The sequence below is a fragment of the Hevea brasiliensis genome, chromosome 11, assembly GCF_030052815.1.
Source record: "Hevea brasiliensis isolate MT/VB/25A 57/8 chromosome 11, ASM3005281v1, whole genome shotgun sequence".
NCBI classification, from domain to species: Eukaryota; Viridiplantae; Streptophyta; class Magnoliopsida; order Malpighiales; family Euphorbiaceae; genus Hevea; species Hevea brasiliensis.
In genome coordinates this window covers 91303817-91325826 of record NC_079503.1, presented here as the reverse complement: position 1 = coordinate 91325826, position 22010 = coordinate 91303817, and the positions used below count along the sequence as shown (strand labels likewise).

General features: G+C 31.3%; 2 protein-coding genes across 2 annotated transcripts; one reads left to right on the top strand and one right to left on the bottom strand.

Annotated features, from left to right (window-relative positions):
• Nucleotides 1-7169: 7169 nt before the first annotated feature.
• Nucleotides 7170-11145, top strand: LOC131170666 (linoleate 13S-lipoxygenase 3-1, chloroplastic-like). The gene is made up of 9 exons (XM_058130295.1): nt 7170-7536; nt 7645-7910; nt 8014-8254; nt 8355-8684; nt 8958-9049; nt 9192-9299; nt 9605-9906; nt 9978-10244; nt 10359-11145. Exons 1-9 carry the CDS (start codon nt 7170-7172, stop codon nt 11104-11106), a joined length of 2721 nt encoding a protein of 906 aa, XP_057986278.1. The 3' UTR covers nt 11107-11145.
• Nucleotides 11146-13717: 2572 nt separating this feature from the next.
• LOC131170665 (probable hexosyltransferase MUCI70) lies at nt 13718-19654 on the bottom strand. Its single transcript, XM_058130294.1, has 9 exons — nt 18758-19654; nt 17944-18189; nt 17514-17727; nt 17204-17313; nt 16918-17117; nt 16404-16507; nt 14999-15186; nt 14684-14883; nt 13718-14285 (listed from the first exon to the last, which is right to left on the bottom strand). Exons 1-9 carry the CDS (start codon nt 19014-19016, stop codon nt 14061-14063), a joined length of 1746 nt encoding a protein of 581 aa, XP_057986277.1. The 5' UTR covers nt 19017-19654; the 3' UTR covers nt 13718-14060.
• Nucleotides 19655-22010: the final 2356 nt, after the last annotated feature.

Below are 22010 nucleotides of genomic sequence, written 5' to 3'. Positions count from 1 at the left end.
ACCTTCATGAGCCACGGGAATCACATTGGGTGGCATGCAAACGTATTTTACGATATCTCAAGGCTACTTAACATTTTGGCATGCAAATTACATGATCCACTAATAATGATATTCATTTTATTGTGATGCTGATTGGGCTAGCAACTTGGATGACAGGAAATCAACTATGGGTTATACGGTGTACTTAGGTACCAATTTAATTTATTGGAATACCAAAAAGCAAACCACCATAGCAAAATCATCTACTGAGGCTGAGTATCGAGCTATTGGTGTCATAGCAATAGAAATTACATGGTTAACTTCCTTGTTGCGTGAGCAAGATCATCTTCCTACCAATGCACCTACTATTTAATGTGATAATATTAGAGCAACATATTTATCACCCAATCCCATTTTCCATGCTCACACCAAGCATAATGAAGTTGACTTTCATTTCATTAGGGATAAAGTTGCAAAGAAAGAGATCCAAGTCCAATACATTTTAACCAAAGACCAACTTGCAGATCTTCTTACCAAAGGAGTCAGCCGAACATGTCATGAACACTTAAGGGATAAGCTTACAATTTGACCCATACCTTTGCTCGAATTGTAGGGGGCGTGTAGAAGATAAAGCTTGTGAACTACCTGATAGTGCTAAGATAACTTTTGTATTGTAACAGTCCTAAATAATTTTTGTATTATAAATATCCTATCAGTCTTATCATTTTTCTTATCATGTAACTAACTTTATCATGTGTCCTCTATTTATAGCCTTGAGATAATGCAAATACAATAACCTACAACTTCTACAATAATTGCGGTAATCTCCTCCATCTTCAAAGTCTCATTTCTAACTGTTAGGGCTATCACCAAGCTTTTATAAGATTATGGGAGAAAGGTTGATAGCAAGAGGGCTTTATCTTCTTCATCAACCTTCACACCAACGCTAGCTAATTGAGTAATTAATTTATTAAAAATATTAAGGCGATCCCTCATTTCAGTACTTTCATCCATTTTGAGTTAGTATAACTCCTTCAAGTATAAGCTATTTGTGAGTGACTTTGACATGTACAAGCTCTCCAATTTCTTTCACAAAACAACTAGTGAAGTCTTCTCCAAAACATTATACTTTACATCAGGGGAATAACGTCAATCTAATCATACTCATCGCCCTTTGTTGAAGCTCCTCTCAATCATCATCTTTCATGGTCGCCGGTTGCTTCTCGTTCAATGCTTTAATTAATCATTGTTGTATAAGGACATCCTTCACTATACTTTGCCACAGATTAAAATTATTTTTCTTATCCAATGGCTCCACTTCAAATTTGTGCTCGCCATCTTTGACATCTCGAACCACAGCTCAAATACCACTTGTTGTGAAAAATCACACCCATACAAATTAAAGAACACATAATATAATGTGATTCAGCATAAGCCCTCTTTAATAGGCCGGCCCACTAGTAGTGTGTCGGCCAGCTCTGAGCCATCATGGTTTTTTACGCGTCACGTAGGAGTTATGAACCGCAACTTATAAACCCAGTATCTCTCCCGTTTTTGGATGTGGGATTTGCTAGGGTGTTACAATTCACCCCCTGGGACTTAGCGTCCTCGCTGAGGTTTGCCCCACTATCGCTCAAGGTTGCACGCGGAGCAGCTCTGATACCACAAAACATGATGTGGGGCATACCTCAGCGAGGACGCTAAGTCCCATAAGGGGAGTGGATTGTAACACCCTAGGTAAATCCCACATCGGCAAAACACGAGAGATATCGTGAGATAGCGCGGCGTCAGAACTCTAGTGACGCTGTTTCTTATGGAACCAGGTTTTCAGAGAGCGCAAAACACTGAGAGATTGGGGTTTAGAAGGATTTAAGAGAACTCCTCCACGCTGCTTTAAAACCGCACTTGGCCAGAGCATAATATCACTAGTGGGCCGGGCCATTACACCTACTCCACCAAACAAATCCACTAATCAAAGGAAAAATAATTATACAATCACTAATTATTTTTCTCACCCTCAAAATCACTCAAGCAAAACTCATAGAATTCGACACATCTCTCCACTTTGTAAGCTCTCTACAATACAATGACCTACCAACTATTCATATATATAGTTCATTAAAACCTTATTCTTTTGGAACTCTGATTATTAAACTTCATAATTTAAATTCTACTAAAATTTCTAAACTAATTATACTTTCTAATTTCAATCCCAATTAGACTTAGACTCCAACAAAATATATATATATATATATATATATATATGGTTTATCTCCACCTGTAGGGTTTGGATATAAGCAAGTTCTTAGAGTAAATGGTTTCATACTTTTTTGAGTTTTTGCCTGATGGGAAAAATAAATCGTACAAGGATTAATGAGCTAAGTTAATGACATAGTTGAAAGGTGGTTATATAAAATTATCAAGGCCCCATGTCTAAAAAAAATTAAAATTTATGAGTTTTTTTTAATTATAGTGTAATTTAAAAAAAAAAAGTCTCATTTGAAATTTTAATATCAATTGTGGCCTAGATCTCAAATTGGTTAAAACAAATGCAGATATGATAGTTGACGTGACAAAAATATTATTTTTTATATGTTATTGTTGACGATATATGAACTTTAATTTTTATTATATTGTTACTGATGTGGCAAAAGTATTTTTATTTTATATATTATTATTGATGTGGCAAACTTTCAACTTTTATCAATTATAATAAATTTTATAAGTTTGTTTCATTTATAGCCAATTGATTAATTTTGACCTTAGTTAATAATTAATATTTTATTATTTAGTACAATTGCAAAAATGAATATTTATGTTCGTATAATAAAAAAAATTCCCCTCTCTTCTCATATTTTTTTAGCAGTTTTTATGAAACTTATTTATTAAAAGAGAAAAGAAAAGTTACGTGTATAAAAATTTAAAATTTATGTAAAAATTGTTGATAATAACAATAATTATCATTTTAGCACATAATAATAATAATAATAAACATATGGATAGATGTGTGTATATAATTATTGGATGAGAGAGAGAGAGAGAGAGAGAGAGGTGGTGTAGATTGTAGAAACATTTTTTAACATGGAGAGAGAGGGGGTGGAAGGCTGTGTATATATTGTTGTATAATAATATTTTCACTACATCAGCACTCAATTAGTCAAAATTAGTCAATTAATCATTATTAATATTAAAATTTTATATTAGGCCAAAATAAATAAAAAAATAACTATAATAAAAAAAGGCGTGTCTATAATTGTAAAAATTAAAAAAAAACTACCATTAAGTCTTTAATAAATTACATAATATTATTTATTTATTTATTTATATAAAACAGAAACTTCATTAATCAATCAAGAGTGTCCACATACAAAATAGAAATAAGAAAACTTATTAGGAGATAAATCCATGTGTGGACGCTAACATAAGACAGATTTGCTTTAGTTAAAATTATTTGTGAATTAGGATATTTAGAAGTATTTTTGAAATATGATTTATAACAAGATTAAAATTTTAATATAATAATTATTTTTATTGTAAATTAAAAATTATAAGAATAATTTTTTTATTAATATATAAATTCTTGATTTCATATTTTTATATATTAATTATTTATTAGAATACAAAATTTGGTTCACATGAATTTTATAATTTTTTTATTTTATATATGTAATTCTATATAATACAAATTAAAATTTTAATAAATTGTAAGATTTATAGCAAAAAGTATATATCATAAGTGTATTGATGAAACTCAAATTATATAGTTTATAAATATACTGTTATAATTATTTTTTAATCTAAATTTAAATAACTTACATATTTAAATAATTATATAATAATATAAAATAGATAAAAATTTAAGATAAATAAGCACTTAAATCTGATATTGTAATATTTTATTTTATTCTAATAGAAAAATCAAAGTTATTTTTCTAAGAGGTTACTTATCAAGATAAAACCTAAATTTTTTTATGAATATTATTTTTAATTGATATAATAAAATATTTTATTGACATAATAAAATTAAAATTTATTTCAAAATAGGCTTACTTAACAACAAAACTCTAAGAACTTCTAAATTTTTAATTTGTTTAATTTAATTAAAATTGTAAAATTAGTGTTAGTTCTCATTTACTTATTTAAATTAATCAAAATTCAATAAAAATTTTAATAATTTTATTAATTTTTTAATAAAAATTATTTTTTAATTTATTATAATTGAAAATAATTAATTTAAGAATATAAAAATATTTTATTTTTATTTTTAATAAAAAAAAACTATGCTGACATGACGATTTTCAACATTGATGCCTTTCAAATTCTTATCGAACTATGCTTCTATTAAAAGCCATAGGACAAGGATGAGCATTGATTAATGATGTCCTATCGAGACATGACCTGCCATAGCAGATTTTTGAAGAAAATTTTGTTTTCATAAAAATTGCTTAATTTTAATTTTTTTTCGCAAAGTTTCAAATTTTAATTTAATTTTATAAAAATTATTATAATAAAAAATTAATAATTTTGAAATTAATCTTATAAAAAATTAAAGATTTTTAAATTAACCTACTAACTTGATAATTATTTTATAAATAAAATTATTTCATTTTATAAGTTTTTTTTTTAAATAGCCATCAAATTCTCTCTTTTCTCTATTTTTTCTCTATCCGTAATCATTAATTAGATAATTTTATTTATAAAATAATTAATAAATCAATAAATTAACATGAAAATATTTAATTTCTAGTTACAGTTACTTTTATAAAATTAAATTGAAATTTAATGAGTTTTATTAAAAGAAATTGAAGTTCAATAACTTTATAACACTCATAAAATTGAATGACTACTTGTGATAATTACCCTAAATTTTTATATCATTTTCTCTTCATTCGCTTTCTTTCTTATCCCTAATACAATCTCTCCTTTCTTTTAGCGTATATTTAGTTATAATCTGAGATTCTTACCTACACTTCATTTATCATGAATTTAAAATATAAATATATAGAACTTATATATTTAATAGATAGATATCACTATATATAATTTATTTTAAACATATAGTGAACTAAGTCTAGAAAAAAAAATCAATATTGTATAAATTAATGACAGGAGAATCTCTAATTTAAATCCAATCACTTGTCTCATTGCCTTCTAATTTCCACAAACGAGAATATCTTTATGGGTGAAAGGGAGGAGAGAAAGAGCAAACCAAAAGGAGGAGGAGAGAAATAGCAAGCCAAAAGAAGGAGGATAGAGAAATCTATGTTAATGTGATAAATCAATGTTGAGAGATTTTTAAATAATAAATTGAAGTTTAAAAATATATAAGTGCCTTAAGAACATTATTAATGATGATTTGAGAAATTAACTCGTTATTTTTACACACCATAAATTTTTTCTTTCTCTTAATTCTTTATTTTTTATTAAATATTATAATCCAATTGATCCCATGCCTTTTCTAACTGTTAATCGTTTCATATTAATTGTGATTGTCGCAAATTATATATTAATTTTTCCATGTTATTATAGTCAATTAGAGACATGTTATACACATTTAGACTTAAAAAATCAATAAAAAAAGAAGATATAGCAATCACATTTCAGAAAAAAAATAGCCTTGATTATAAATTAATTATACAATGAGTGTGAAAAGTAGGAAGAACTGTGTGATCAATTAAAATATCATCTTATTAGATATATATGAAGATTTTATTATTATTAATTGTTGAATAATGGTTATCTTTTTTTTTTCATTTTTTTATAATTATTGATAAGTTTTTCATCGATGATTACCTTAAATTTATTTTCTTTTTTATTGTTTCATTTTTTTTTTCTAATAAACTGTAAGATTTGTGTCTATTGAAAATATATTTGGATTTATCTCCTCAAATCAGTGTCCATTACTCTCTCCTAATATTAGAGTTTTGTTTTCCCATTAACGGGAGTTCTGTTTTTGTTTCTTGCAGTTTTTGTGAGCTTTTTAGCAATACAAACTACAGTATGAATCGTTGAAGAAACTTTGAATCTTTAAGTACAAATAATAATATTTTATCAATGAAGTTTGGTAATGCAGCCTGTTCCTTTATTAAAATTTGATGGTTTAATATCTTTTGTAAGTAATAGAAGTAGCAAATTCCTAGAATAATAGTGTTGTAAAACATTTTTTTTATTGTTGTTCAAAATAAAAAAGAACCACTTACTACACACAAGATTATTCTCCTTCACTTAAATCATCTTTTTGAATAAAAAAAATGTTTAATTATATATTTTTTTTTATTTTTTTTCTCTTATAAAAGAAAAATTATAATGTAATTACGTCATGATTCTTTGTTGTTAATGAATGATTGCCAAATTTTCTTAAAAAAATAATAATAGGTGGAGACATAAAGATAGGTACACCAAATATGTGCTAATATGTCATTTAAAAAAGAATTTAAGAAAGATGTTACAATGCACGCGTAGAGATTCCTACGAAGGACAATAACAAAGGAAAGGAACCCCTCACCAAATCTTTGGAAAGGAAAGCCAGTGAGTTATTTACTCTCATGCATATAGATATACTGTGGAATCGTTATATGGGTGATGGATATATTTTTTTATTGTTAATTATTATGTATAGTTATTTGAATTAAATATATGATTATTGACAAATAGGAGATGGTGGATAATAATAAATTATATAAATAAATTTTAACAACGGATTTGTTACCAAATAAAACCTATTAAAATTTATGAAAAAGTTAAAAATTAATAAATTTTAAGAAGTTTTATTTATAATAATAATAATAATAATAATATAAACAAAATTGTATATTTATATTTTTTTGTAAAAATAAAAATCAGAATAGATGTCATACAAATGAAAAGAGGTTAATTAAAATTTTATGCTAACTTTTATAAATAAAAAATAAATAAATATCGATTTGTGAATAAGCACATTTTTCATATTGTTAAGAAACAATAACAAAAAGAAAATCCTTAGTAAATAAAATAATAAATTCATAATCTTTTGATAGATGTACCGGTATTTATCAGCAGCTGGATTATCGTCCTATAAATAACCAATCAGCAACCTTCGATTTTACATATGAAAGCTAAGGGCATATATATATATATATATATATAGAGAGAGAGAGAGAGAGAGAGAGAGAGAGAGAGAGAGGCACTGTAATATTATTGTATTGGTAGAAATGGCAAGAACCATGGAGCGTTTGGGTTCATTCATGGTGATGGACAAATATTTTTCTTTCCCCTCTTTTACTAAAAGCAAAGATTCTGATTTCACCACCTCTTTATTTCCCTCCTTGGGTAATAATAAGAGAAGTCATCAGAAAATGATGAGAAAGCTGAGAACTACAACTGTGGCTGCTCTTATTGTTTATAACCCCATTATGGAAGCATTAGAAGAAAAGCCTATGAAGCTTATTATCACAGCAGACGTGACTCTGAGGAATGGCGACATGGAATATTGGGAGAAAATGCTTCATTTTTCGAATAACACTGACCCTAGCCACAGAGGCGTTGTCTTCCAGCTCGTTAGCACCGACATTGATCCAAGTAAAACGATTATTTTCTTCTTGCTTCAAAGCACTTTTTTTTTTTTTTTTTTGTGCCCCTATCTCGTCAATTTTACATTCATTTGATGATTTTGTTTGTCTTATGAAGGGACAATGCAAGCAAACCTAAGCATCGAAGCTACATTAGAATGGTCCAAAAGCAATAAAACTGAGGCCAAACAAGTTACTTACAAAGTAGAATTTCAGGTAGATTCAAACTTTGGGGTTCCAGGAGCCATCACAGTGATTAATAAATATCACAAGGAATTCTATCTTGAAAGTTTCACCATTGAAGGAGTTGTCCACTTTGCTTGCAATTCTTGGGTTCAACCAGACAAGATTCATCCTGACAAAAGGATCTTTTTCTTTAACAAGGTAAAATTCTCAATTAATTCCTTCTGTCAAACTAGGTTAAATTAATTAATCATATTACAAAGTCTCCAAATATTTACATGCAAGTTTCTTTTCTTGGATTTAGCAGGCATATTTACCTTGTCAAACACCATTAGGGCTAAAAGAGCTTAGAGAGGTGGAACTTGAGCAATTAAGAGGTGATAGAAAGGGAGTAAGGAAATTATCAGATAGAATCTATGATTATGATGTATACAATGATTTAGGAAATCCTGACAGAGGAATGGAATATTCAAGACCAACTTTAGGAGGTGAGAATTGCCCATATCCAAGACGGTGTCGTACTGGACATCACCCAAACAACGCAGGCTAGTCTTGATAGATAATTTTATTATCATTTGAGTAGTGAATAAAGGTTGAGTTAATTAATAATGAACTGATAAAAAATTGCATTAACAAATGTTGCAGATGTGAGCACAGAATCCCCAGTGAATGAACAAACGCCAATGTATGTGCCACGAGACGAAGCGCTTGACGATTCAAAAACTAAAGCTGTGGCTGCAGGAAAGTTGAAAGGATTGCTCAAAAATTTAATTCCTACACTAAGAAATGCCTCCATGAACAGTGATTCTATCAAGGATTTTTCTGAAATTAATTCTCTGTATAAAAGGAGGACTCCCTTGGGAGTACAGTTACCAATTGAGAATTGGAGCAGGCTTCCACTGCCATCTATGCTCACCAAGATCCCGCAGTCCATAAAAGAAATATACAAATTTGACCCTCCAAATGGCATATCTCGTAAGTAACTAATTAATTTAAGCTTTTTGTAAGCAGATGAACTAGGAAGATTTGATGATCGAATATGCTAATTTTTTCTTAAATGTATTAATAAAATTCATTTGCTTTAAAAAAAAAAAAACTAATTTAAGCTTTTCTTTTTTAATAAATGAGGCTATGTGAGCATTCAATCAGAATCCAAAATCTTCTCTTTGAAGAATTTTCTTCATAATTTGTTGGAAAAATTAATTCCACGGGACTAACTACATATGATTCTTTTATACTTGTTTTCTGTTTCAGGGGGAGCGTCTTGCTGCTTGCGAGATGATGAGTTTGGTCGTTTAACACTTAGAGGTTTAAACCCTTTAAGCATCGAAAGGCTTAAGGTTAGCTCATTGAATTCTTCAAATGAGGAAAAGCTTAATAAACAAATAAATAAAAGCATACGTTTTCATTTTTCGTCATGTTGCTTCACATTTCCATACAATAACACATTAAATTCCAGCAATAATGAGCTTTTCTGTCTAGATTTTTCCTCCTGTAAGCAAACTGAATCCCTCCATCTATGGTCCACAAGAATCTTCGCTCAAAGAAGAGCATATCTCAGGCTACCTTAATGGAATGACCGTACAGCAGGTATGATGTTGCTTGATGGACTCGTTACTTGAGAGAGTTACCTTTTATTCACTACTACATAATGCAACTGTAATCATAAGTTAATGGTAGTGATTTGAGAACCATTGCATTTCCCTCCGTCGTTATAACATAAAGTAGTTGTTTGATAACCGTTGCAAAATAGCCGTTGCCTTAAATCTAGCATGCAATAGTGATTTTTGTTTGCTTTCAGTGCTATTATGTGTTGTTTTGCTTAATCTCTTGTTTTTCTTGTACAAGCACATCATTTTCCCAAACTTTACATTGTTAAATTCCATACTTATCAGGCATTAGAAGAGAAAAAGTTGTTCATTCTGGACTACCATGATATCTACCTTCCATTTCTGAATCGCATAAATGCTCTTGGTGAAAGGAAAGCTCATGCAACCCGTACAATATTTTTCTTGACTCCATTGGGAACATTGAAACCCATTGCCATTGAACTCAGCCTTCCACCTATGGATATGAATTCACCATCTAGGCAGGTTGTTACCCCTCCTGTGGATGATACCACTTATTGGCTCTGGCAACTAGCCAAAGCCCATGTTTCCTCCAATGATGCTGGTGCCCATCAACTAATTCATCACTGGTATGCAAAACCCAATTCCTTTAAACAGAAATGTTGTAATTATCAATTAATTTATGATAATTAAACTGCAGGTTGCGAGTTCATACATGCATGGAACCATTTATAATAGCTGCACACCGGCAATTAAGTGTGATGCACCCTGTTTACAAGCTTCTTAAGCCTCACATGCGAGATACATTGGCTATAAATGCACAGGCTCGTGAAGTTCTGGTCAATGCAAAAGGAATCATCGAGTGCTACTTCACTCCAGAAAAATACTGCATGGAGATTACTCAATCTGCCTATAGAGATTGGTGGAGATTCGACTTGGAGGGCCTTCCTGCTGACCTTATTAGAAGGTAAATTTTTCAATATTCTATATAAGCTGGACTATAAAAGCTACAAAACTAAAGAATCTTGGACCTTTATGACTTGCTGAAAGCTAATGCTACCTCGGTTGCATTTCCTTTTAGAGGACTGGCAGAGCCTGACCCAACCCGGAAACATGGGTTGAGATTGCTTATCGAAGATTATCCATATGCCAACGATGGACTTCTTATATGGTCGGCCATTGAGACATTGGTTAGAACCTATGTGAACTATTATTATCCAGAGGCAAGTTTAGTCCAATATGATACTGAGCTTCAAGCCTGCTATAATGAGTTCATCAACGTGGGTCATGCTGATGTTTCTCATGCCGATTGGTGGCCCAAACTCTCAACTCCAGAGGACCTCACCTCTTTCCTTACTACCATCCTATGGATTGTAACAGCACAGCACGCAGCATTAAATTTTGGGCAATATCATTATGGTGGGTACATCCCAGTTAGGCCACCCTATATGCGAAGGCTGTTGCCTAATCAAGGAAATGCAAATTTTCTTGCAGACCCACAAGGGCATTTCTTATCTTCACTGCCAAGTCTTCCTGAAACGACATATTTCATGTCTGTGCTTGATATACTTTCCACGCATGCAACGGATGAGCAATATATTGGTGGTAGGAAAGACCTTTCAGCATGGGGAGGTGACACTGAGATCATTGAAGCATTCTACAAATTCTCAATGGAGATAAAGAAGATTGAAAAAGAGATTGAAAGGAGAAACGCTGATCCGAAACTTAGCAACCGTTGTGGGCCTGGAATTGCACCTTATGAATTGCTCCTACCAAGCTCAGGTCCTGGCGTTACGGGCAGAGGGGTACCCAACAGTATATCAATCTGAATAATAGAACTTATCTAGAGGAGAAATTATATATATATATATATATATATATATATATATATATATATATATATATACATGGGTGAAATCTAGAAAATTATAATTATTAAATAGTTTATTTAAAAAAATCAAGAATTATAATTTGATATATATTTATTGGCTTGTTATTCATGTAGAATATTTAGATAGAATAATCACTTTGTTGCATGATTTCTCTATGTGAAGTCTTAATTAACCCTAAAATTAAAGAAATTATACTGTGAATCGACTATTTCAATTAAGAATCTAGTTAGAATGACAACCCAATAAATATCATCCTATACAAAAAAAAAATAAAAGGAAAAAAAAAAGTGATAGCGTGTTTCTTAAATACTAAATGAACGTGAAAGATTCTCACATGATTATTCAATCCATTATTGCAATTTTATAAATGTGAAAAAAAGCAAATATGTGTCATGTGTCACTTTATGTTCAACATTTTTAGTCAAGTTATATATATATATATATATATATATATATATATATATATATATATATATATATATATATATATAACGGTTTAAATATGTTCTTATAATCTAAATGGAAATTATTAAAAAAAATATATCATCGTCTAACATTTTAATTTTATTTTTTATATTAAAAATAATTTAATTTTTTAAAAGAAATTTAAATCATAAGCAACTATATTTTATAAAATGATTATAAACAAAATTAATATATTTAGAACGTTAAGAAATACTTTAATTAATATAAATGATTCATTTGGTTTTGTTATGGCACTGGAGAATTATTTATCTTAAATGCGCCTTAGTAATCTTAAAAGAGTTTAAAAATAAGGCTCAAACTCAATTTTTTTAGAAAATGAGCCGAGTTAAGCTTTTATTAAATTAAATCTCAAATAATTTGTGAGTGGCTCAATTCATTTGTAATCTTTTCCTTAGAAATGAAATGCTTAAGAATAAATATATTAATTATTTTGCGATAAAGTATATTATTTTAAAGGCTTAATCACATAAAAAATTTAAATTTTTTCTTTCTTTTACTATTTAATTCAATCATTTCAATTTTAATATAAAAATACCAAACCTTCAAAGATTGAAGAGGTTTTATTCAATTTTGAAATTAAATTAAAGGGAAGTGTGCTCCTGCTAATGTGGCATGATATATAATATTTTTTATTATTAAATGGTGCCACATCAATATTTCAAAAGGGGTTCTTAGTTAATTTATTCTATGCTATTATGTGGTCGATTTGATTGGTTATAAAAAGATGAAGACATTTCAACCTTGGACCTCTGCTCTCTAATTCTTCGCCAACACTCTGGAGTTATCAGCGTCCTTGCCTGAATTATGCAGGTCCGCCTCCTCTATTTTTGAAGAGTCAGATTCTAAGCATGAAACGTCATGGGTCTTGCATCCAGATTCTGCAACTTGGCAATTCGCTTCAACCGTTAATTTTATCATTGAAAGGTTGAAAGATCTGCCCCTTGTTATTTTTGTCACATCCTTTGAGAGGCAAACTCCATTGCTGATGCCCTGATGCACTGGCCAGGCAGAGACTGAGCAATGAAGAAGTTTGGTCTTGTTAGCTTTTTATTTTGTTTGGTTTTGTTTGCCATGTGCGTCCTCTGCGTGGCTTTGTAGTGATCATGCTTGCCCTTTCACTCTGCTATTTTATCCTCTTTTCTGATTGGTTATGGCTGCATTCTTTTGGTGTATTAAAGCTGGACCTGTTGGTCCTGGGGCCTTTTCTTGGTGGTTTTTTCACCTCCTTTTTATTGAATATAATTTATTTTCTTATTAAAAAATAAAATAAAATCCAAAGAAAAAAAAAATTGGTTCAAGGCATTACCATCTAGTCCTTACAATGAGCTATCACTTCAGTATGGCTGGGGAACAAGTTTAAGTCCCAACACCTATTTAAGACCTATCTTCAATCAACTTTCTTGCCCTCATTGAGCTCCAGAAGGGTGGCAAATACTTGTATTGTGGCTCTCAAGATCTAAAAGCCCCCATGTGCCCACGGAACCTGAATCCAATTAAGAGCTGAGGGAAGCAAGTTCTTTCTTAATTTAGAGTGAAAATTAAGAGTTAAGAAACAGCTTTCTTAAAAGCAAACAATATACCGGAACAAGATTACCTCTTTAATCATGGCCAACACATACCATGTGCATAGGCTGGATGGTCGGTTCTAGCCATTCTATTGTCACATGCAATGCAATGGCCAGAGCAATAAAAGGATATGATTTGCCTTCCTTTGCAGGCCAAGAGTAATACTTTCTGTTTATGCCTGCAATAATTACAAAAATTCCTGATGGTTGGAGTTTTGCATAAACTCTGCAGAGGAACGAAAATTTCCTTCCTTCCAACAAGTTTCTCCATGCTTTTTTCTGTCTTTTTATTTTTGCCATGACTCCCATATCAAAAAAATTTATCAATCCAAAAGGGGGGGTGGGGTGGGGGGGCGGGGTGGTGATGTTGGTTGTGCTGCATGGTGTGGAATTGTGCAAGGGTATAATGCATGGCGGATTACTGAAGATCAATTAAGACAAGCTTTCTAAATAATCCACCATGAAAAGATGCTAGAAGTTCAAAGGGCAATCAGTAATTTTCATTAAATTTATTCATTCTTAATGAAGAAGAGACATAAATATTGCTATTAAATAACTTAGTTCCAATACAACCTTGTTATAATAACGAACAAAATGCGTTACTACATTTCTGGACTTTGGTGGAAACCCATATCATATTTATTGGAAATTATCATATATATACAACAAAAAATGAATAAAAAAGAGAATTCAAAACTAGGAAAAGAAAAAGATAAAGAATGAGAGAAGTGTTCTCTGTGGTAACAGAACTACAACACTCATCTTGCACAAATCTTCCGTCCCCAATGAATGATTTTTAAGAGGGAAAGAAAAAGAATGATTACTTTCCTGAACAAAACTTTAACTCGAATCAATGTCCCTGCCACCAGCAACAACTTTGCGATGACGCCTAGAGCCAGACTTCCTTCCTCGCCTTGCTCTTCGAACCGGAATACTTGCAACCCTTTCGGCTGAAGTTTCAAGTGCTGTCTTTGGTGGTTCATACACCAAAACAAGGGGTGGCGGCGGTGGATAAACAGTAGGAGGCAGAGGAGTCATGTGCCCTAAAACATCTCTATGGTACTTCTGCAGATGGTAACAGAAAGATGGAGGTTACAAACAAGTATGAGAGAGAGATGGAGTGCTGTAGAGCGAGGAGGAAAATGAAATGCTACTAAACCAATTAGAAATATTGGCAAAATAGATACCAAGAACTATGCCCAGTGAGAAAGTATGTTAAGGAATAACAATCACTATTAAAAGGCTTGGGAATAACTTCAAATGAAGATTTTACATTTTCTACTTCTAATGATATTTAGAAACATTTGATTGCAATCTTTTAAACTACATTATAAAAAAATTGATTTTTTTTTAATTAATGAAGGCAGTTTTTTCAGTTCTTACAATGCTCCTTTCCCAAAAACTGCCTTAATCACAGTATTTTAATTTGAACAAACATGATCAACAAAGCATAAAATGATTACCTGAACCACAAAGTTGCGTCTTTCACAGTCCAAGAACATGTTCACAGTCCAGTTTGTTTTGGCCTGAATCTTATCCCTTACTGTCGAAAAGCTGATTTGGTCCCTCGAAGTAAAGCGGTCAACTTCATTGAACCAAAGACATGTAAAGAGGTTGCTAATAGGAACATGCTCCCTTATTATAACACATCCTTCAGGAACATCTGCAGAGTCAGCCATCAACAGAAACCTCATATCAACGACACAGAAGCACAAGAGAAAACAAAGTAAAGAGGTATGACAAAATAAAAAGAAAGAAAACAAGGATATTAAACCTACCACTTATAATAGGAAGCTTGGCCTCAGAATATGATGTCAAACCCTCCTTTTTATAAAAATCAATCTGAAAGTCAATGGAGGCATTGTCATACTTCCCAGCTGCTTTATTTGCCTCAGCTTCCACAAAAACATCAAAACGCTTGTAATGTCTAGATATTGCAAGAGTGGCATTTTTTCTCCACAAGTGCCTGAAGATTTGCCTCAAAATAATTAAAATAATAATAATTAACTGACTCTAGCCACACCCAAAAAAAAAAAGCGACAAATACTAGTAACAGTTTGTTGCTCTTGTTTTACAATGAACTACTGCAACTTGGCATTCCTTTGGAAACACTATCTAAGTTGACAATCCTGGTGTATTGAAAATCTCACAGCCACTCTAGAGACGAATATTTACTTCTTTCTATGATCATTGGATAATCCAATGAAACCACCATCTTGTTGACTTGTTATCCAGGCCTAAGTATGTGACTTGTCCATAAACTAGTTATACAGGAAATTCTTTGACCCGATAAGCCTAAATAATTAAACTATTACTAGGGAATGTGGTAGCAATAAGGAATTAAATATTTGTACTTCAGAGAACCACTGTTTTTTCTTCAACTTGGGGTAACATGAGATTTGAAACCAAGTCGTAGCATACCCAACCAGTATCATACCACTCTAGTGAGGAACCTTGACTGAGAGGCAACAGCAGGGTGTGGATTTTGAGAGATTCATTGCACAAAGATGATATAACAGAAGATGACCCTAGAGCTAAGAATGAGATTCACAGAAATGGTTAGAATCTTCTTATGCATGCCATGGGCCCTGAGTTGTAAGTTATAAAACCACATCTCACAGATCTCCATATCAAACCAAAGAGTATATTTTCAGGGTTGGAAGGGAAGATACATTTCACATGCGTGGAAAAACAAGGGAAAAAATTTGTACATATATGGTCTATGATGTCTTTAGACAATTGAGTTCCAAAGGTTAGTAATTGAGTAAGCATTAAGAAAGAACAGAAGTAAGAGCCAACCATTAAGATGACATGTAAACCTTATATACAGCAATAAAAAGAAACAATACAATGTAAAAATGATATTATAACTAATAGAAAGAACTAATCAACTAAAAACAATTTTCCTTAAAAAAAAAAAAGCGTGAACTGGAAACAGGTTTAGCAATTAGCAGGCAACCAACCATAGGTAAAGGTTATCATAAATGATCACATTTGGGAACATTTAACGTCCAATTTGAGAAAACTAAACTAATCAAATAGTATCTTATGTCAGACCTAGCTAGCTTGGTAGCTGTAATGATTGATACTTTAAAGCATACCAAACTCATGAAAATTATTGGACAAAGGTTGTAGATGGATCCAGAAATTTAGAAGACAGGAAAGAGCATAAATCAGATTTACCTTTCAAGAATTTGATATGGATCCACAACTAGTTCAAGCTTCCCATCAATCCATAAAGAAAAGCGGGCATTTGGAAACATCCTATGTGCTAGAAGCTTTGGAACCTGTCATTGGCATAAATTAGGTCAAAAGGCATATTTAAGTGCTATCTTGCATCGCTAAGACAGTTTTTTAGTCTCAAAATCCCATCAATCCTTTTTGAATATTAAATTTAAAATGATTCCAGGACATCCATATGAAATCAGTTTATTGAAGAAAATGCCATCTTAATGTTTCTCAAGTTTGCTACACACGCGCACACACACATATATTTATAATAGAAACTATAAAGAATCAAGTGCAATCAACTATATGAATCTTCCCATCCATTCATGTTATAGAGCATCAATCAAGATAATGGAATGCTAACAGTTAAAGGTATTGCATCACATTCTGAACAATTAGAGAAACGACAGGCTATAGTCAGATCAAAATTTTTATAAAATAAATGCTGACTAAAATCTAGAACATTTACCTTTCCGTTGCGTCTTCCATCTTTGTAAGGAAGATTATGAACGACAACAATTCTCCATATCCCAATCTTCCTGCTGCTGTCTAGACCATTTTTCTTCCTCAAATATGCTTCTGTTTCTTCATCAACAAACATGAAGAAGCATACAGTCCTCTTAGAGTATTCACTAATATTACTTGGCTGTTGGATGTTGTCAAAGGCTCCTGAAAGAATAGAAGATCATTTCATAAGATGCTAACCCACTCAGGCAGAGGAAAAGATTAGTTGAAATTCCATTATGCAGGAATACCAAATATTGCTGAAGCAACAACCACCCCTTGACACTGCTCCATTGCAGCCAGGTCAATTTCATCCATGTCAAATCCTGTATTGCGGCCAGGTTTTTTCCCTCTGACAAATCTGATTAATTCACATACACACCAACCAAAAACGCACAATGAACAGATATGAGTCAACAACCAGGGTAAGATCTCAAAGAATATATTATTAGCATTATTATTCTAAAAGATGTAAAATGGATCTGGCAAAATTCTGAAGAAAGTAAACTCAAGTACTTTTAAATATGCATAGACGAATCAAAAGGGAGAAAGAGAGCATACCCACAATGCATACTCATCGACTCTCTAATATCATAAGATTCACTTCTCTGCTTTAGAGTAGGGTACCCACCAAATTCTGAGCCTCCAAATTCTCCATCTCTACTTAGTGGATCCTCATATAGATATGTCAAGTTATTAACTATAGGAGAAAATGAGGGGAACTTTGGCATCAAAGCAATTGCTTCTTCCACAGGAAGGTAACACACAGGACATGCTGAAATGTAATTACCAAGGGATCTCAGAAAAATCAATGGGATAATGTTATTCACATGCTAAATGGAAACACATTATCCCTGCTAGCTTTAAGTATCTACATATCAATAACACAAAGTGGAGTGTCGAGCAGCATCGACTATTAAACCCCAAACAGAAAGGGAGAAAACAAATAAAAAAAGTCGAGAAAACATAGAGAGGGTGAAAGAGAACTTACGCCTTGGTCCAGTTCTTTTTTTATCAGCTGGTGGGGGAGGTAAGGTGAAGCTATTACATGGATGCCCTGGAGGAAGAGTGTAGCCTGTAAAATAGTTACGAGGAGGAGGAGGGGGAGGAGGAGGAGGGGGAGGGGGTGGCAAAGCGAACTCTTCAAATGTATGAGTATCATTCTCTGGATTGCTAAAGGGCTCGGTGCTATTAAGGCTAAAGTTTGGAACCTGATCACCTTCCTGTGAATCTTCACCTGAAACAAGCAGTAGTGCAAACATCACTTCTCTATCCATGGGGAAAAAGGAATCAGATTACAACACAATCATCCACTCTGAAGAAGGAAGAGAAGGGGTATCCAAAAATGACCAAAAAAGTGACTATAAATGAATTATTACAAAACTAGAATGCTGTCTTGGTACATATCAACGTTACTCATTCAGACCGTTTGCAATCAGAATCTCCTTAACAAGAAAGAGAGCAACTATCCCTGCTCAATTTGTCATCTACAACAGTACAAAGGACAAGTTAACTGAAACAGGCATGACAAGTATACCCCTAAGAACCCATTTCCCAATTCAAACAACCAACTCAAAACAATTAAAATAATAATAATAATAATTGCAAGAACTAAAACACAAGCAATCTGAGCATGGTCATAACCGATCAAGCATCAATCCAATTGAATAACAGCAATGAATTTGAGCATTTCTCCCAAACTAGGAAACGCAACCGATGACCACTATAATTCCATAAGCTATCATTTAAACCATTAATAACGAACAAAAACAGAAGGAGGGGTATAGATGGATGCAGAATCAGACCTTTTCCTACATACAAAACCCAGACGAAAACGGCAGCGGAGATGATACAGAGGAACAGCATTCCAACCTTTTTGCGGCCCGCGAACTTGCAGATCCAATGAAAGAGTCTCTCCTTGTCCTTGAGCATCTTGGCAGGTTTCGTCCGGCTAGTCGTTTGGATAGGCAAGTGAACACCACCACCGTTCTGCTGATGTTGCTGAAAATGCTTCTCCAATGATCCATAACTTCCAGAGCGAATCCCCAATGACCCTCCAGTCATTGTCTCTCCTTAAACCTCACACTAAACAATGCCCCTCTCATCTCATCTCCTTCTCACAAAACAATCGCAGTGGTTCTTCGATATTACTATCAAACAGTATTACGAATCCACCAAGTAATAATGGGTTATAAGAGACAAATGATGAAGACCCAATTCGCCAAATTGGCAAAGCATTTGTTTTCGTGGATAAACTGTCGAAATGATAATCCAAAATCACCCACCAAAAAAGGGGCAAAAGAGGGAAATAGTTCAGACCCAGTTCACCAAATTGGCCCCAAACTACTGGGGCATCCTTAGTTTTCACTGAAATCAAAGCTCTGGGCAACCAAATTGAACTCAACCATCCCAGAAACAGAAAACAGAAGTGGGCAATAAACAAAGCAAAATCAGCAGAATCTCTTTTCAAAAAACAAGTGATAATTTAGTGTAGGAGCCGAAATTCGAATCTATAAACTCACAGATCAAAATGAGCATTAAAAAATAAAAAAGTTAAACAGACCAAAAAAAAAACGAATTTTGAAGAGAATAAATCTAGGGTTTGTGATTGGCGGATAGGGTTTTGAGCCAAAATGAGGGATGGTGAAATCGAGATTTTCTTTGTATTTTATCAAATCTGGGAATTTAAGTAAAATTTTGTTCCATTTCTCCAACTTTGCACAAAAAAAAAAATCAGAATTTTCAATCCAATATTTATATGCTATGGAAATTTTTAACATAAACGTCAAGGAAATTAAACAATTTAATTGCCCAACCTACGCCATACGCGTTATGTCAACTGTAATCGGACGGTGATGTGTAGCCCTAAAGTTTTTACAATAAAATAATGTCTATCAAACTCATGATAAAGACATTTGTCAAAGTTTAAACATGATAATTAGTGGAATAATTGCAAACTCCAAAAAATAAAAAGAAATAGCAAATGGGGTCATATAATTGCTGTCGGCTTTAATTATTTTTTTATTTAATGTGATTTTCTTTAATTGTTTGAGATTATTTGTTGGCCAAGAAATGCTAAGCCTATTAGGGCAATTTGGTTTTAAGATGGATATTTGATATTACCCACCTTCCATTAATGGATCCGCCACTGCCATTCCATCAAGGATCTTTCTTCTTTAATCCAACTAACCAATATTAACCATGCACATCTTAACTAATGCCCAAATATGGACTTCTAGTTTTACTGAACTATACAAAATTTTAACTCACATTGATTATTAACGGTGTTCATATATGACTTATATAAAAATAAAAATTTTATTAAAATTATCAGTATTTATTTTTATTATTGAGTCGTATACATATCTATCTCTAAAAGAAAAAATATAAAAAAAATTAATTTCTATATTTTCTTTTCTTTTTTTTTTCATTACAAGAATAATAACAAATTGTGTAGCAAAACTAATTTTTTTAAAAGAAATATAAGTTATTATTTTATTTGCTTAATTTTAATTATAATTAAAAATTAAAATCTTAGGATTTTAAAAATGATTTTATTCACCGTAAATTATTAATAATTAGCTAGTTTTACCTTCTTATTCCTTAGGCCCATTTGAAGTGGGCCTTCCAAATTGGGTTGATTGGTGAACTACTGAAGCCTAAAGTGAACAAATAAACTTCCATTTTCATTAATTAATTAACATCATGATAATTATGGATTAAATGTGTTTAAATAACATGAAAAAGAGAGATATTCTTTTTCAGTAGTACTTATTAATAGTTGTGTTTTAATCAGTTTGGAGATTATAAATTCTGATACATGCATTTGTTGATTTAGTTTTAGGTAATTATTATATGCAATCATTTAATTTTATAAATATTTTTATAAAAATTATTAAACTTTAATTTATTTTATAAAATTCATTAAATTTAATTTGATTTCATAAAAATTACTGTGACTAAAAATTAAAAGTTTTCAAGTTAATCTGTTAATTTATCAATTATTTTATAAATAAAATTACTTAATTAATAGTTGCTAGTAGAGAAGAAATGTAAAAGGGAGAGGGATTTAATGGCAAGAGGGATAAATGGAAGTGTTTTATGTATTTTATTTTATTTTTAAATTAATAAAATAAGATAATTTTATTTATAAAATAGTTATCAGATCAGTAGGTTAACTCTAAAATTTTTAATTTTCAATCACAGTTACTTTTATGAAATTAAATAAAAGTTTAGTAAGTTTTATGAAAAAAATTAAAATTCAATGACTTTTATAAAAATACTTATAAAATTAAGTGTGTATGATATTTATCCTTTATTTTAATTAAGATTAAGGGCTTGTTTGGCATTGTTGTTAAAACTGCTGTTGAGAAAATCATTTTTATATATATATTAGTTAAAGAGTATTAAAAAATAATTTAAAATTAAATTTAATAAGTTTTTATCATAAAAATACTAAAATAACTTAATAATTTTCTCTAAACTGTTTTTTTCAATAGCATCTAAAGGCCTGTTTGGCATTTCTGTTGAAACTATTGTTGATAAAATTACCTTTTTAAATATATTAATTAGAGAGTATTAAAAAATAATTTAAAATTAAATTTGATAAATTTTAGTTATAAGAACACTAAAATAACAAAACAACTTTTTTTAAACTGTTTTTTTCAACATCTAAATTGATACTTTTATTCAAAAAAATAATTTTAACCATTTAAACGTAATGTCAAATAAGCACTAAAATGATATTTTTATTCAGAAAAATAATTTTAAACCTTTAAATGCAATGTCAAACACAAAAATATGTAATTAATGGTGCTTAGTGCTTGGATAGGTTGGTTACAATGTCATTACTTTTATGTAGCCTTGAATCTAAAGCTATACTATTGTTTCATTAAAGGCCATGTGGGTTGGTATTAAGTTAGTTTCATTTCCTGTCAATTAAAATCTCATTTATGTTGATGTGGATTTTAACCTTTTAGGGTTAGGTCTCAATAATTAATGTAGACTGAGACATATTGCAATTTAAAATAGAAAATTTTTATCAAATTTAATTTATTA